The sequence below is a fragment of the Myiozetetes cayanensis genome, unplaced genomic scaffold, assembly GCF_022539395.1.
Source record: "Myiozetetes cayanensis isolate MyiCay16 unplaced genomic scaffold, myiCay2020 scf2-11, whole genome shotgun sequence".
Taxonomy (NCBI): domain Eukaryota; kingdom Metazoa; phylum Chordata; class Aves; order Passeriformes; family Tyrannidae; genus Myiozetetes; species Myiozetetes cayanensis.
In genome coordinates, this window is record NW_026087411.1 from 70,401,050 (window position 1) to 70,418,738 (window position 17,689).

Consider the following 17,689-nt stretch of genomic DNA (forward strand, 5'->3'; position numbering starts at 1 on the left):
GCTTCGTGTGCCATTCCAGTGGAAACAGGAAACAGTACTTCTTTGCAGAGGTACTTTTTATACATTTGAAGATTGCTGCCTTGTCATAATGTAAAATAAATGTTTGTCCTGTAAAATTGTCAATAATCAGCATAGTTGTAATCATGACTTTCAGGAGGTCTATTTTTTGTAGATTCTTAGGCTAAGTCTCTTCATAGTGGTAGTTGAGTATTTCTGCACTCCTCTGATCATGAGTGTGACAGTTTCTCTGAGAAATGGTGTCATTTTCTAACACAGAGCTGAGATTCAAGAGAGGAGAGAGAAAATTAGATGTCAATCTACTGGAATAGTGGGTTAAGCCATTATGGTGACAACTGGTAGTAACTGCTAAAAAAAATAGTATTAAATAGTGCATACCGTAACTAAAATGGGGTGCAGTTGATTTTAGTAATTATTATTGATTTGTATAAATTCATTTTTTTAGTACTTTGTAGGATTGCCAAGACAGACCAAAGGATTTAACCCTACATCCATTTTTTGTTTCAATGTAAGAGGAAACTTTTATAAAACATGGCACCTATTACTTTGCATTTAGTACATCAGTGAGTATTGCAGCAGGAATGTATTATCCCTGAAGACTTGCCAGGAAGCAAGCCTACAGTGAAATGAAGCACAAGAAATAATTTTTTTTTTAAAAAGCAATCATTATACTGCATGTTGGAAAATTCTGCCAAAACATTTTAGCACTTTTTTTTTCATTTTTCTGACATCTAAATACTTTCATAACTTCTACATACGATAAGTGGGATGCCATTATGGAAACTGATTGACTTAGTAAATGATTCTTTTTCATGCGTCTAACCCTACTAGCAAAGTTAGAAAAATTGAAGTACAAGCTATAGAAATTTCTTGACAGGTGCAGTGATTTAAACATACTGTATTTATTCTTTTGTAAATGATGAATTTTCAAATCTGGCATCTGTTTTTTAGCAGTGTGAAATAACTGTGACTTTTTTCCTTCATAATGTTTTGTGTTCTGTGATGTAAAAGGTAAAAATCACAGTACTGCTTTTTTTGCTGGCATTTAGCAAATTGGCTAATGAAGTGAGCGGCATTGTATCGTACATGGTAGTGACCGTGGTATGCCATAACCTCCATAGACATGCATAGCTGTTCTATAGACCAGAATTTAAATTAAAACGGGTTTTAATGTTAACTGAGCTCACTCCTACCTAGATAATTTTATTGTGCTGTTAAACTCGTCTGAGCTTGTGTAAGATGCATTTATCTCTGTGCTTCTCTCGGGGCTGACAATTAGACGTGAAATTCTGTAGTCGTAATGAAATGCAGAGCTATTTTATAATTGCCAAGGGTAAAATTAGCAAAGTCAATTATTTTCCCTTAGGCTTTTCCCTGTAGATATTAAAAGGCTGCAAGGTAATTGCCTTAGGTAACACTTTGATTTTTAAATAACATTAAATATAGGAATTGTTGTTGTTAATTCGTAGTAATTTTCCTCTTCTTGCTACTGTTGTGGAATATAACTGTAATGATATTAACAAGAATCAAGGCTCAGGGTTTGTGATTTTGGGGGTTTTATTTTAAACTAGTGCCCATACCTCTCATATGTTTGCTAAAGTTATGCAAAAGAAGGGTTTGGGGTGGTCTTTTGGGCTTTATGGTTTTTAATCTCTGAGGTACAAGGACTTCAGATTTCTGGAAATGTCAGTTAGGAAGCCTCCTGTAAGATAAATTCTGCAGTAGTACTATTACAATATCATCTCAAAACTTGGTTTTTTTGAATACATAACAATTCAGAAGAAAGCATTCTCATTTTCTACTTTGTAAAGTTATGATACATTAATTGTGAATACAAAGTTGGTGTCCACTGAGGCTTAAAGTATTGACAGGCAGATGCATCCTGCGTGCTATACTTGTTGTAATCATGGCAAAGTTCTACTTTTATTCAGATAATAAAACCCTTTGAAAATTAACAGTAATTTCTTCAAAAACCTTTACAGCTACAAAGCATTAGACCAATCAGGTCACATGTATTTAAAATTCTTTTGTACATTCATGATAACTTTTTTATCACCTTATATAGACTAACATTTGGATGGTGGCTCTTCTTGGCCTGTGGATTGTCGTGATAAATTCTGTTAATGCAAATTATGTGTATAAAACCTTACTTCAGAATTGCATCCTGTAGTAGTTTGGATATTGCTAATCCATGGATTTTAGAACAGAATTGAGCCTAAAGATGAATTGGGTTGGGATCTTTTGGTAGTTGGTATATCAACAGTGGAAGGGGGAGCCTTTGAAAAGGAAAGGCTTGTTTGTGTTTTGCTACTTAACTAACAGTGCCTTAATGCGTGGTAGTGTGATGATTTGTTGAACTGGGGTGTGTTTATATGGGATGACAGGGTTATTTTGGTACGCCTTCTCATTTTGAGGTTGCAGTGTTCTGATACTAGGATCAGGATAAGATACTTGTGAAAGTCATTGTAAACACGTAGGCATGGGAGTGATGGAAAAGTAAATTATGTTTGCCTAACAAAATTGGGTACCTCCTAACTATCTTGTGGGATATGTGAACATAAGCAGTTTGAAATAAATGTGTGAATAAATTATTAAGAAGTGTAAAATGATATGTCTAACGGTGGGTTCTTTGTTGCCATCTGAAGGTAATATATCTTAACATTTGTTATCTTGCTTTGCCTAGACAAGGATATGGGGATGAAGCTGCTAAGAAAAAATTTTTTTGAATGAAAGTCCTTTGACTCTGGTAGCAAAAAGCATTAGTTTTTTCTTTGATTTCTGCTTGAGTAACCTTCACTTCTTATATTATTTTTAGACTGGCTTTCAGATGCAAATGTAACAAAAGTAACAAATATTAATTGGCATTTTTGTCACCTGTCAGCCAGATGTGCGATAGGGGCATTTTACCACAGTGATGTGTGCATAGTGACCGTGATATTATCAAATAATGTGCTTTTTCAGGGTTTATAACAGATACGTTGGAGGAAACCTGTTGCAGCATTAAAGCTGAAGCTTCCTAGCACACCTGAATCATCAGTTGTTTTATGAAACTATGGAGAGGATGCTTAGAAGGTGTAATTATGACCAGTTTTGATGCTTTCACGCTCTGAAGGCCGTGATGCATAGGTTTCAGAAGGCTGAAATAATACCTTTTAGTGCAATGCCTTGCAAATGATTAAAAAAATCTGTAAATGCATTACTTTCAACTCAAGAAATTGATAAGAAGGCATCCCTTTGTATTTGAAGAAAGAAAACCCACATACCAACCAAACAACCAAAATAAAACCATCCAAACCCAGTATATCCAAAACAAAAAATAAAACCCCCAAAAACAAGAAGAAAAAGCCTAGCCCAAAAAACGTGAAATACGTATAGTGCTAGTGTTCTCCATAGTTCTTACTGAAATCTTAAGAACTGACTATTTTTCCCGCCATAATTCAGTGAGATCTAGTTGAAATAATAAAACTCTTCATGGAAACCCTTCAAAATCTGCAGCCTGAAGGCTTAGAATTGAATTTAAGAATCTTGTCTGCCAATGCAGAGCTCTGACAGAACACCACATTATAGAGCATAGGTTTATTAAGTATTATTTGTTTATAAATAAACAGTACCACAGATGTAGTACTTATATAGTTGATGCATTTCCTTATGTTTAGTTCATGTATTCCTAAAAGCATAAATGTGTTGTTTACAAAATAAGCCTTTTGTTTGCATAAACATCAATAATCTATTAATTTAAGTCTTCTCATATCTTCCTATTGCAACAATCTAAATCTACGTTAAACTTCATATAAGAGCTACTTATCTTGAACTATGGTTACAACCTTCAAATTTTTTTATAGAAAACATAATGAAGAGCTTTTCTGAAGTACTTTATCATGGCTGTCTTACTGTACCTTCCTCTGAGGCACTGCTTGATGATGATGATGTATTGGACAAGATAGGGAGTAGGATAGTAGGGAGTGTTTTTATTTTAATTTAGAGTGTCATGGGGGCATGTCTCAAAACCAGACATTACTGAAAAATACAGATAAGTTTCAAGAGCTCTGAACTAATTTATGGAAAGTACACTTAAGAAACACTGCTTTGTCTGGATACTGAGGGAGAAGAAAACCAAGGAAGAAATCATATGTTTTTGAACCTTTAACCTAATATGAAATGCCATAAGGCAACATGATTGAATCATTACATATCAAAGCTCTACTTTGGGCAACTCGAAGTAAACAGTTCTGTATCTTAAAATATTGAGATACATACTGAAAACTGTCATACAACTTAGCATAGATTTCGTTGGAGAATCTAAACACATTTTCAGTACTGACAAATATATAGATGATTCATAATTATATATGAATCATAATGAAGAAAAGTGTTATTTGTTTTAATTATTACTTTTAGACTGCACCAAAATTTACTAATGTGCATACACTTCTGAGAGGTAACTTTAGTTTTAGCTTACTATAAAATAAAACTTAAAAGAGACTGTAATTGAAACAAACTTTATGTCCATTTAATGGACATGTATTGTTTTTTCTGCACAATGTTCTCAAACATTTCTTTTCTGAAGCTTTGTTGAAAGTCATGTGAAGTTCCTTTGGTAGCAAAAAAAAAAAAAGGCACTTTTTTTATAATAGTTGATAAAAGTATTTAAACATTAGGGGAAAAAAAACCTTGTATGTTAGAGATAAAAGGTTAAAATCTTTTGGACTCAATGCTCCAGATTTTTCCTACAGTACTGCTGTAAAACTTTTGTCTAACATTTCTGCTGTCATTAGAAGCAGCAGTTTTTGTGATGATGATAAAATTCTAGAATGATGCCAGTGAAGCTAACGTCGTCTCTTTTGATGCTTGTGTCAGTGGAACAGTTTCTTAGCAAGTGCATCTTCTGCCATTGTTCACAAGAAGTAAATTTATAGCCCCTAAAATAACACCTGAGCAAATTCAGTGTTCTGAATATTTTACAGGGTTTTTTCTATTTCACTTTTGCTATGTATAACTGGTAATATAATTAAATATTTAGAAAATTTCATTACCTTAATGGCTGTTGTTACATGTTTGAAAAGTAATCTTTTAGAGAAGTTAAATTAGAGGATTAGGTGACACAGTTTATTAACTTATTAATTTAATTGAAATTTTAAAAATTATGTTTAATCTGTAATTGTGATAATATGTTAGAAACAGTCTCCATTTAGATCTATAAGAGTTCTGTTGCATTGCAACAAGTGTCAGTTTTGAGATTAAAACTGCTTAACTTTGCATTAATTCCTAATCGCTACATTCCTCGAATAGGTTTATCCTTTACCTTAGTGGCCTGTTGCACCTGTGCTGATTTTTAAAGCTAATACTTATGTTAAGCTTTCCCAAAGTTAGACTCCCCTGGGGTTAGTATAGGTCTGTATTGAAAGAGTATATTTTTCTGTGATCCTTGGCCATGGCACTGCTGGAAAATTTTGTTTAGGTTTCAGTCTGTTTTCTGTCCTTCCACTTCTGCATGAAAAAATAGTTTTTAAAAAAAGAGTGATTTCTGCCACTTCCCTTGTGGACATGTAGGACTTAAAAACAGGGCCTTGAAGCAGAATGACTGCTGCAGAACATGGAAGGACTGAAACTGAGACTGATAGCAGAATACGTAATCACAGATATCACTGAATCATCAGGTCTAGATTAAAGTCTTTACCAAAAGTATACCATGAGAATATTTTTCAAAGGATCAAGGCATGGTGCTATAGAAAACAGAATTGTGAGTGTTTGAGGTTCTGTCTCAATGACATGTTGACTGAGAAAGTAAATGTCTCAGGAAAAATTTTCCACTGAGTTTGGAGGTTTTTTCAGTAGCTTACTTGAGATTTTTATACTGGTTTGCACAAAGTCCATTTAATGATCTTGGCTCTGAATTCTCTCAGTAACAATTCACTCAATTTGTATTTGAATCTGCCTTCCTCATCAGAGCAGACAGGTCTTTCTGCTTCCCTGTTCTGCCCAACAGACCAAAGTCAATGTTACTGCTTGAGTTCTTGAACCAAACACCCATCATTATTCCAGGTAAATATTGTCTTCCTCAGAGGAAAACTGCACTGCTGCTTCTAACATGTAGTTAAGTAGTTCTTTTTCTGAGAGAACTATGGTTTGCCTCATTGAGGTTAACAGAATGGTCTGGAAGATGCTGATATGCTATCTGTGCATGAAAAAGAGAGGGCCTTTCAGAGCTGACTGAGCAACCACGAAGAAGAAAATGAAAACTAATTTAAAGAAACTGAAGAAAGGCTGATTTTGATCAAAGTCAAAAGTCATTCAGCATCTCAAGATGATGATAAATATCTTAGAAGTCAAAATATTTTCAGGCTTTGAGATAAATAGGTGTATATTACGGATGTGTATGTATATGTGAATACATATAAATCAATTTAATTGAATGTTAAGGCCAAATTGTGGAAGAAAGGGGTTTTTGTGCTTTTTGTTGTTGTTGTTGTTGTTGTATTGGGTTTGTAGTTTTTTGGGTTTTTTAGGGGGAACCCCCTCAATTTTCAGAGAAATTACCTTGTTTGAAACAAACAGTAAAAAATGTCTGTATTTAATATTTGTTTAACTGTTAACAAGAGGCTGTATCCAAGATCACTACCAGAATATATAGCAAATGGATATTCAAAAGAAAACAAAATTTATTCTAAGAAATTGAACAAATGAAAACTTTTGGGTATATGATGTTTTATTCTGTATGAGATGCATACTGTAAGAAAGGACTCTCGAGAGCCAGCAGTTCTGCTACTTCATTTACCACTTACTTAGAATAGGTATTGGCACTGCCTGGGTTTCTTAAACAGAGATGTTTGTGGCAGCTTTTTCTTTCACAGCCATGAATAATCGTCAGGGGGAATTAATTGCTAAACAGCTTTCACCCTTACACAAATTATAAAATGATCATGAATTTTCATAAAACAGATACATGAAATGAGTACCAGTGAAATTTCTTCACTAAAAGGATTATGAAGCGTTGGAATTGGCTGCACAGGGAAGTGGTGGAGTCACCATCCATGAAGGTATTTAAAAGCCAGGTAAATGTGACACTTAGGGCCATGGTTTAGTGATGGACTTGGCAGCACTAGGTTTAGTTTGGACTTGATGATCTTGAAGGTCTTTTCTAACCTAAATGATTCTTTGATTCTAAGGTGATGTCTTCCAGGAGTGATATTTGCAATGTCAACTTCATTCTCTTTATAGTTGAAGGAGTGGAAGATCAAAAGTTCAGTTTTCTTGGCTTTACCTGAAGTCTGTTTCTCAAACATAGTAAGATTCCTATGGAGAGTGCATAGTAGGATAATAAGCATTCAGATCTCTCTCAGGTAAAATACTGTCTTGTACTATTTCTAACAGCCTTCTTTTGTGTGTGTGAGGACTTAACACATACTAACATCCATCTTTGAATGGTTGGGGTCTTAGGACATACTTGGTTCTAGAGGTGGACTTTGATGACAAGGCATTTAATATATACAGTTTTACAGAAGGACTGGAAGTCACTTGATTATATAGTCAGCTGTCCACCTGGACTTCAACAGAGAATACAGTTTTAAAAAGCGAAAATGTATTTTATTTTCAGTTGCAATTCAAAGCTGTTATCAGTAGTGATAAGAATCTAAGATTAGTATGGATGGCCTTTCTTAGTCTCCCAAGAACATAAACATTTATCATAGGGAAATCTGTTCCCAGTACAATCGGTAATCTTAACCCTTCTGTACAAGGGTATTTGGCACCAGCTTTGTAGCCTTGATTTTATTATTTCAAAGATGAGACATGTTGTTGTTGTTGTTGTTATTATTACTGGTGCTGTAGATGTCAGTATGTAAAATCATCTGTGTTTGTTCCTCCTCCAGTGGTGCTGGATGTCACAGAATGGTTGAGGTTGTCAGGGACCTTTGGAGATCATCTAATCCAAACCTCCTACTCAAGCAGGGTCAGCTAGAGCAGGTTGGCCAGGGCTACATCCAGATGACTTTTAAATTTTTCCAAAGATGGAGACTTTGCAACTCCTTTGGGCAACCTGATCCATTGTTTGATGCCTTCACAGTAAACTGTTTTCATGTGTCCACATGTAATTTCATGTTTTGATTTGTGCCCATTGCCTTATCCTGTCAGTGGGCACTGCTGAGAAGAATTGGGCTCCCTCTTCTGCATTCCTTCCCATCAGGTGTTGTAGTGGGTTTCTGTGACTGGGTTTTGGTAGCAGGGGGGCTACAGGGGTGGCTTCTGCAAGAAGCTTCCCCTGTCCTGTGGAGCCAATGCCAACTAGCTCCAGGACTGACTTCCTGCTGCTGGCCAAGGCCAAGCCAATTAGGAGTAGTGGTAACGCCTCTGTAATAACATATTTAAGAACAGAAGGTTGTTGTGCAGAAGAAATTCCAGCCAGGCAAGAGCGGAGTGGGAACATGGGAACAACAATGTAGACACCAAGGTCAGTGCAGAAGGAGGGGCAGGAGGTGTTCCAGGCACAGGAGCTGAGGCCCTGCAGCCCGTGGTGCAGACCATGGCGGGGCAGCTGTGCCCCTGCAGCCCATGGAGGGACATCGGGGTGCAGAGACCCACCTGCAGCCCATGCAGGAGACCATGCTGGAGAAGGTGGATATCTGAAGGAGGCTGTGACCCCGTGGGAGGCCCAAGATAGACACGGTCCTGCTGGAGACCTGCAGCCCATGGAGAGGGAAGCCCACACTGGAGCAGGTTTTTCCCGGGTAGGACTTGTGGCCCCTGTGGGGGACCCACGCTGGTACAGCTCATTCGTGAAGGACTGCACCCCATGGAGGAGTGACCCACAGGATAGCAGTTTGGGAAGAACTGCTGCCCACGGGATGGACTCATGCCGGAAAGGTCCATCAAGGACTGTCTCCCATGGGAGGGACCCCACGGGAGCAGGGGAAGGACTCCTCTCCCTGAGCAGCGGCAGAAACAACAACTGACTGTAATCCCCATTCCCTGTCCCTCTGCACTTCTGGGGGGTGAGGAGGGAGAAGATAGAAGGAAGGGTGGGGGAAAGGTGTTTTTTTAAAGACTATTTTATTTTTCACTCTTTGGCTCTTATCCTGTTAGTAATAAATTTAAGTACTAACCCCACTTTGAGTCTGTTTTGGCCATGAAGGTGATCAGTAACTGACCTCTCCCAGCTCTTATCTCAACGCATGAATCCTTAGCTGTTTTTTTTTTTCTTTCCTCTGTCCAGTTGCAGAGGGAGAGTGAGAGAGTAGCTTTAGTAGGTATCTGGCATCCAGCCAGGGTCAACCCACTACAGGTGTTTATACACATTGTACTGTAGGAGAGGTTAAAACAGGTGTATCTTGTAAATAGGGTGATAGATTGTATATCTTCCCCTGTCTTTTAACTACTGTAAAGTTTATCTTTGAAATTAACATTCCCATTGTAAAATTTTTAGTGAAAGTGCCTTTACATCTGGAGTGGTTTCAGTATAATAATATATTATAATGCATAAAATTTTAGCAGAAATGCAGATAAGTTAATTGTATTTTTAAACAAAATGCTGATGTATTTGACTTCTTGTTGGCTGGCAGAAATATTGAGTCTTTGGATGCACTGTAACTGGTTGTTAATATTAGTGTTTTGAAATTCAACAGCATTTCATCTGAAGTCTAGAATCTGATTGCTGCTACCCTGGTTGTCGATTTGTTAACTTAACAAACATCTGCAGCTTCACTTAGTTGATTCCATCTGTCAGATGCTAAGTGATATTACTTCTGATTCACATTTTTTCAGGTAAAGATTGTGCAAAATAGTTAATGCTGCTTGCAGGTACAATTTGTCTTATTCAGTTTAATCCTCAGTTCATTTGTGAACGTATCTTGATTTGATGGTTGTCTACAACTGTGTGAGTGGGAATAGTGTTCTATAGCCATGCTCCTGTGTATCGCTTATTGATGGAGGAGGATTTTGTATCTACAGAACCCTGTAGTCATGATACCTTCTTTGTTTGCTGCTTTGTATAGAGGAAAGATGTAATGAAATTACCCCGTCCAAAAGCGTCAAGCTGAAGAAATCACACATTTCTCTAACCTGGGTCACTCAGCAACAGTTGTTGACTACTTCAGTGCAAGGATCCGCTGCACTGGATCTGCAAAGATATTAATAAACTCTGTAAGGTATCATGTCGAGGTAGACAAGGAAAAAGGGTATTTCGTCTGCTGGTTATGTTGGCATCAAGGAAAATGACTGAATTATGCACTAAAAGTCTTTATACTAATGAAACCCACTTCTGTAGATAGTGCTGCATCAGCACGAAAAGGGTGACTTAACACTGGTGAAAATCCCTAAGGCAGACTGAGCTTAAGGTAGATATTTGACAGTATTAGCAATCTTCAGATTGACTGATGCTGATTATTTTGAAGCATTATTTTTATGTCTAGGGAGTACCTTTTTAACAAGTGAAGCGTTTGAGTGATGCATTTACACTGGACATGGTATTTTGCTGCTAATTCATCATTAACAGAAGAAAAACATAAATGTGCTTTTCTAGACCACTTAAAACATGCTAGAAAACAAATAATTGTAAGGAGTCCTTTCTGTGTGTTTCAACTAAGAGAGGGCCAGCTTCAAAAAATAGTAAAGCTCAAGATGATTTCAAATAGTAAATTCAATAGGATTCAATAAACATTAGATTAAAAAACCCTAAAACATTCTATAGGCTGGCACACTTAGTCATATCCTTGTATCACTAATGATGTTTGAGATTACCAGGAAAGAAAATTAAATTCCACTGTTCTTGGAACTCCTTACAGTTTTTGCTCCCCCCCTTTTTAAATTTTTTTAAGGTATTCCCAATTAATTAAAATCCAGTTTCAGCTGTTTGCTGAGTTTTGTCTTTAGCTTGCTATTGTTACAATATTTCTGTGACAAATGCAGGAGAATATTTATTTTTAAGAGCTTACTGTGTAATTTTTAAGAGTGGAAATATTTCCCAAATTAGTGCTTGTTTGGGGAAGGAATTGAAGCGCAAGTTGTAGGATTTTTTTTTCTGTGTGTTTAATGTTTCCTGACTATTTAATCTTCTTCTTTACTTGTATGGGGAAGTCTTGCTACATTTTCAAGTCTACACATCAGCAGCAAGTATTAGGGTCTGTCATAGCAGATGTGTGAGGAAAGGATATAGTTTCAACATAAGGATGGAAGGAATTACTTGTGGTCCTTCTTGGAAGGAATTTGGCAAAGCTAAGGAAGTTTGTCAAATAGAAATCATGAGGGATGAAGAACAAAGATATACCCATTGCTGTGTTCTTCCTAGTGCTGTTTCCTGTCTTCCTGCAAGAGCTTCATCCTTTCCATGATGTTCCCCTTGAAAATATCCAGTAGAGTCTGGAGAGACACTGTGTTACTACTCTGAAATAGAGTGGTCTGTGTAATAAATTCTACTTCAGCTGCTGAATTTAAAATAAATTGACCATTCTTTGAATGGAACTCAAATTCATTCCTTTTTTTAAAACTAGAAGGAAAACCAGGAAAAGATACATATGCAGTGTTACGTTGCAGTAAACTTTAAAAGAAAATATTTTTAAGACAAGCAAAGGGAACAAAGTGCTTGAGTTACTAAACTGATGGCATCAATGTTGTCCTTTCATCCAGGTTATCTGGAAATCCCATGAAGGATGAGTGGGGCCCAGAATCCATTCTTTTTACTGTGCTTGATGGAATCTGAATCTTACCTTTTAGCTTCAAAGAAAGTATTCTACCAAAATGTCTTATATTCTGTGATTTCCCTGCAGTCTTTCTAGCATAAAGTTTCCCTTTAATTTAAATATGCTTCTTTTTTTATAGATAGAGTTTGATTTTTGCAGGACAGTCAACTGCAGGCATGAACTAGGATGCTGTACCTGCAACACTGAACATATGGCCCTGTTCGGTGTCATCATGTATGATGAATTCTGAACTCTGAATTATCTTATAGAGAAGTCCTCAGTAAACTACATGAAATTCTGATTTCTGGAAAAGGAGGGAGGCATGTGGTTGGTTGAATGTCCTGAGTAATTTTCTGAACAGCTAAGTGAATTACCTTCATTTTGATTTATTTCTTCAATTAATATTTAGAAATTTTGAGCTTGAGAAAGTAGACTTGAAGTAAATTTAAAGAGCCTTGAAGGGCTAAAGCTGTGCATTTTTGACAAATAAGTTAATACCCCAGAAAAGGGTAAATTAAGTTTCACCAAATTTCTGATCTTTAAACCTACAGAACTCTTCTGGCACTGAAACATAGCACAGTCTTTTGGGTATTTCATATTTGAATGAATTGGAGAGGTCAGAGCATGTGTTCTACCTTGCTATGGAATGAGCAATCAAGTGGTTGTATCCAGAATTTACATCATGTTATACACTTAGTCTGCCTAGACAGTAGGAGAGATTTTAACCTTAATAATCTTTTTCTTTTCCCTGTATTCATCCTAAATTGATGGCCTTTGTGTTGACCTTTTAAAAGCAGAAGAGATCACAGCCCTAGAAAGGTGTTGAAATAATACCTCCTTTGGAAAAAAAAAAAAAAAAGATACACTGGTGGAACTGTTGCAAAGGGTGTTTAAAGGCTGTGAAATCACTTTCATGTGCACTTGTCACCTGCAGGTCATCCCCTGGTCCGCTCCCAGCCCTGTGGACACTCTGGGTGGGGAGCAGAAAACACAGAGCTGTGGAAGATGCTGATGCAGAGTGGAAAATGAGAAATAGAGTGGAAGTGTGTTTTCTCTCAATGTGATGTTACTCCTGCTCATCTCGAGTACTCATGAGGAACCAGGCTTCTCAAAAACATATAGAGGAGTAGAAAATAGTGGGAAGAGAGATTATAAATAGCCTGCCTTTGGTGTCTTTTGAGTTACTGCTGTTTTCAAGCATTAATTCTGCTGATCCTTTCTTCTCTTTCACCACCTATGAACTTGTTTAAAATGGAGCTCAACCTTCAAACGAGAAGAGAAGCAATTGAGAGCACTTAATTTTTCATCTGCCTTTCCTGCTTCTCAGACTTGCTTCTCAGCAAGTGGAACAGGGCACTCGTCAGGCAAAAAGGCACTGACAAGAATGGGGATAACTTGGGTACTGTTTTCTGCTCTTCCACTGGCATGCTGCATGGTTTTGTGGAAAATCAGTTCATTGTCACTGTTTTTCCCTTTTATAAACAGTAAGGAATAAGTTTTAAAACAGTTTTCCAGGGATGTTGATTGCTTTCAAATTTTGTGATGGAAAGTGCTACGTAAGAACTAGACAGTGTATCACTGAATTAATACTACTGAATCTGTAATATTTTTTTCTTCCTCTGTACCATTTTGGGATGCAGAGGAAAATTGCCTGGTATCCTCATTTCTTGTTTCTTTCCCCAGCGCTCAGGACCCCAGGCCATTGATGCTGAGCAGCAGATGCTTTTCATAGATCAGATTAAGGATTGGTGAGGTAACAGAGCCTCATGCAAGCATCCCACTGTGCTCTTGAAACTAGAATTTCATTCCTGGTAGTGAATTGTATGGCCTTACATTTACCTTAAAAAATACTCTTTAAAATATATATATATTTGCAAAGAAGGGAGGTAATATTAAGTTCTCACTAACATACAGTGCTCAATAAGTCACTAAAGGCCTGATGATATTTAATATGAGGATTCTTCTAAATAGCTGATCTGTAATTCTCCTAAGATGTTTTATAAACTCGTAAGAGGAAGAGGTACAGTTGTTCACAAATGTTTCACTAAGCTTGTTTTAAGACATTTAAAATTGCCTTTGAGAGTAGAGTTGCACTAAAAAGAAGGAGGAGAGATGGAAAAAAGAAACCCCAAAACAGGGTTCTGCTCAGTCTAGAGTTTCAGGCAAGAGAGGAAAAGGTCTAGTTATCCAGAGCCAGCTGCATTGTTAAAAGTTCATACTATCACTTTGACATTTAGAGTAGGACTCAGTGTCTTTGTAAATTCCTCTTCGTATTACCAATGTAGGTCTCTGAGCTCAGACCATTTCACAAACCATAACATTTTTTAGTGAGTGATTGATCTGTATTATGTGTCCTAGCCATCAGAAGAATCTTGGGATGTTGCTTGTATAAACTGTAATACAATCTGATCCTGGGCATTTAGTTACAGACTTTCATAGACCTACTGGCGATACTCAGTCCTCCTGGATTTGGGAATAAGGCTTATCTGATACCTTAAAAAAAAAGGGGGGGGGGGGGACGGGTTGTTTAAAAAAAAAAAAAGTCCCTCATTTTCTCTGTTCCCCACTTAAATAACTCAACACATCTGGTAACACTGTAGGATCATTGTCCTTTCAGTTCCTTAGCAGCTCATATTGCTACAATATTTCTTCGGTATCTAATTTCCTAAAGGGCAATGTGATTTTTTTTCCTGGCTGTTTTTGTAGGTCTTGCAAATTAACCCATATGCATTGCAAGAAAAAACATGACTTTTAATCAGCACCATTTCTAAAGTTAGCACTTGCTGTGTGTATATGAATATGTATATGAACCAGTGTTTTAAAAAAAAAAGAAAGAAAACACAACCTTTCTGCTAGTGCTCAAAACTAGCATACAAATGTGTTTTTATTATCAAATAAAGCATGCCTAAATGTTAGAATATCTTTCCGTTAGGGGGTTTATCATTTGACTTCTTGTCTTCGGTTACAGGAGTGATAAAAATTGAAACTAAATCTTTTAATTCAATAAGAGCTATGTTGAATTTTAGGAAGCAAAAAGAGGAATCAGATATAGACTCATATGCATAGGAAATTAAACATTCAAGGAATTAAAACTTTGTGAGCAACCAAAGAGGTAGCCTTAAGGTGTGCTTATTTGAAATGCCTGCATTTAATTTTACAATAAATCTGAGTATTTTGTTCCAATTAAGACAGTTCATGTGCACAACTTTAAATTGTACAGTAGTTCCAGGGAGACCGAGGACTGCTTGTTTTACATTCTGGATCAAGTTCAAATTTTTAGGCTTTGCTTGAATAAAATAAAAAGTCTGAACCCTGAAGATAATACAGATTGATAAATCTGATTTAAACATTCCCGTGTTGCAGACTTTCAGTGTATGTGGTACAGCTGAGCCTCAGGCCATGCACTAAATACATCCACAGTGCATTCCCAGGGCACCCGAATACCAAATGATCACATTTGAAAGGTTACCTTTCTATGGATTCTGACTTTTCTGTATTAGCCACGAAGATTAGAATTTTAACAGCTCCCAAGGAGAGGTATTGTGAAGTATTTACTTGGCAGGAAAAAAACAAAACAAAACAAAGCCCAGATGAGGTACTGTCTCATATTCATGAACTGGGATTTATTAGTTCTGTGAACGTCCTTTTGAGAATACACTCCATAGTTCACACTTTAGGAAAAACAAGTCTTGCTTTTCATTTATATTAACTTAAAACTTTGATAGAAGAGTTACTGTTGTAGAGGTTTTAGCAGAGACACGGCATCATGCTTGTGCAGAACTAATCTTAGTAAGTCCTGCAGTCTTTCACAAGTAGCTTTCTGCAAGGAATGTTATTGTGGTTTGTCTCTCTGGAAGTAGCAGTATCTGGCAGTAGCTTTGTTAGTGAATTTGGTGATAGTTAAAGATGCAAGTTTTTTCTCCTTTTCTTTTACAGGTTGTGGAACTCATTTCAAGTGCTATTGGTGACTTAGTTCAAGGTATCTATTATGAAAACTCAAAATCATCTGAGGTAAGAATTTCAGTAGATTTATATACCCAAGGCATTTTGTGATATTAATGTGTGACTGCAATAAACATGATTACTTTCTCATCTGTTTAAATGGAGGGAGAAGGAGGAATAGAATTAGTTGTAGTCCTAGTGAATGTCATCGTTATGATGTCTGTAAGCTCTGATGGAATTTTCCAGAAATGTTCAAGGAGGGACTATTTTATTTCTGTGAGTGCTTAATAAGATAATGTTGTGTCATTACTAGGCACTCTAGACACATCTTACTACAGGCTTTCCAAACACGTCCAGAGGTTTCTAGTAAAGGTTCCGTTAGAGGCATTTATTGCAATGTTTCCAACATCATTAATATTTCCGTGTCAAACCTATCATTTCTAAGCCCAAAGATGTTTACAAAATGCTTCATCCTGAACTTACATCATTTCATTTCTTCTGAGTTTTGTCCTGAAGTGTTAGGAGTGTAGCAGTGTATTCTTCTTCATCAGAAGTCACCATGCATGTATTGTCTTTACTGGAATATTGAAGGAAACTTCTAGAGAGCACTCATGAAGTAGGCTTGCTTGGGCAGAGTTTTGGCCAAAAAAAGGAGTTGGTTTTTTTTTTTTTTTATTTACTATGGCTGTGTCTTAACACATGCAATAAAGTCAACAATTTGAAGTTGCCATGACTTCTACAGGTTTTATGGTAGCAACTTTTCAGTCACCGATGAGCACTGTGTATATGTGAATATCAATCTTGAAAGCCACTGAGGTAGATAAATTCACTTGTAGTGGCGTTGTCTCGTGCCCCTGGTTCGCCTCAGAGACCCGAATCTTACGGTTCAGTAGGTGTTGTGTATTTAAATTGCAGCTCTGGTTTGATGTTACTCAGTTGTATTATGTAGCAAAATTAATACCTTAGTGGAAGCCCATGATGCTGGGCTTCATGGTTACTGCTACAGTAGATGCCTGCCCTGATGCCCCTGTCCCAAACAAACCCCTGTGGGCAAGTGGAGAGTGCCTACCAGTGGCTGGCCTCCAGAGGGTGCTCCCTTGGTCGGTGTCTGTCTCTCCTGCTCTGCAGCAGCAACAACAACATGCCACTAAAACTAACCTTATTCAAATGTATCCCTCTCATTTTGATGGAAGCAATCACACGAGCTGAGGGAGAGCCTCCAGCAGGACAGCAGTAGTGGCTCACTCAGGAACTGCCTGGGGCCTGCGGCTCACTGGGCTGTGCACAGAGGAGGGCCATGTGCCCAGCATCCTCTGGCACCTCTCAGGAGGGGACCCTGGGTGGAAGCGTGGCAGGAGTGCAATGTTGGGAACTTGGCAGTGCTTCTGCATCTGCTGTGTTTTACCTGAGGATAAACCAACTTCAGCCTTCATTGTTGCTCCAAGGACTTTTTAAGTTAGTTTTGCTAACTCAGAGAATATTGTTGTACTTTAAAAAACATTCTGTTTTAATATTCCAGATCATTTAACAAATATTAATGAAGGTTGCTTTAATATCCTTGTTGGTCCACTGAACAAGGACAAGAGATACAGGGAAGTTCAAGGTCAGACTGTAGAATCAAGAGTGGGACTTGAGTGTTGGCTCTTGCTGGCTTTACCTGCCAGACTGTTCTTGCAATCTTAAAGCATTAGGGACTCTCATGGGAAATGACGTGGTTGGTTTTTGGTTTCTTTTTTTTTTCCTCGTCTCCAGAGTATCTAGCTGCTGCTAAATGTGCATTGCCAAAACTCCTGTTAGTGTCAGAATGGGATATTACATAAGACAAGTCCATTTTCAACATGTTCCACTGGTGACCAGAAGAGCTGTTAGGTGTTTTTGATGCAGTGGTGTGAAAGTTGTGCATAACTAACGTGTAAAACTAGTTTAAAAAGAAATACATTAGTGGCAAAATACTTATTGTACCAATTAGTGAATTAACAGGTATTTCTAATAAATGTGTTTTCTGGGGAAGGACAGGCTACATGTAGTGAGTGGTACCAATTCATTGATATTTGGTCACT

The 17,689-nt window shown here is 37.3% G+C and overlaps 1 protein-coding gene across 3 annotated transcripts in view; it reads left to right on the forward strand.

Moving 5' to 3' along the window:
• Positions 1-17,689, forward strand: part of PDSS2 (decaprenyl diphosphate synthase subunit 2) — a 110,810-nt gene that overhangs the window by 71,434 nt on the left and 21,687 nt on the right. For all 3 annotated transcript variants that reach the window (XR_007628927.1, XM_050315503.1, XM_050315505.1), the window contains exon 4: positions 15,624-15,698. Coding sequence is in view for 2 of the 3 variants with exons in the window: in XM_050315503.1 (XP_050171460.1) it covers positions 15,624-15,698 (75 nt within the window). In the remaining variant the exon portion in view is untranslated. The remainder of the gene's footprint in view (positions 1-15,623; positions 15,699-17,689) is intronic.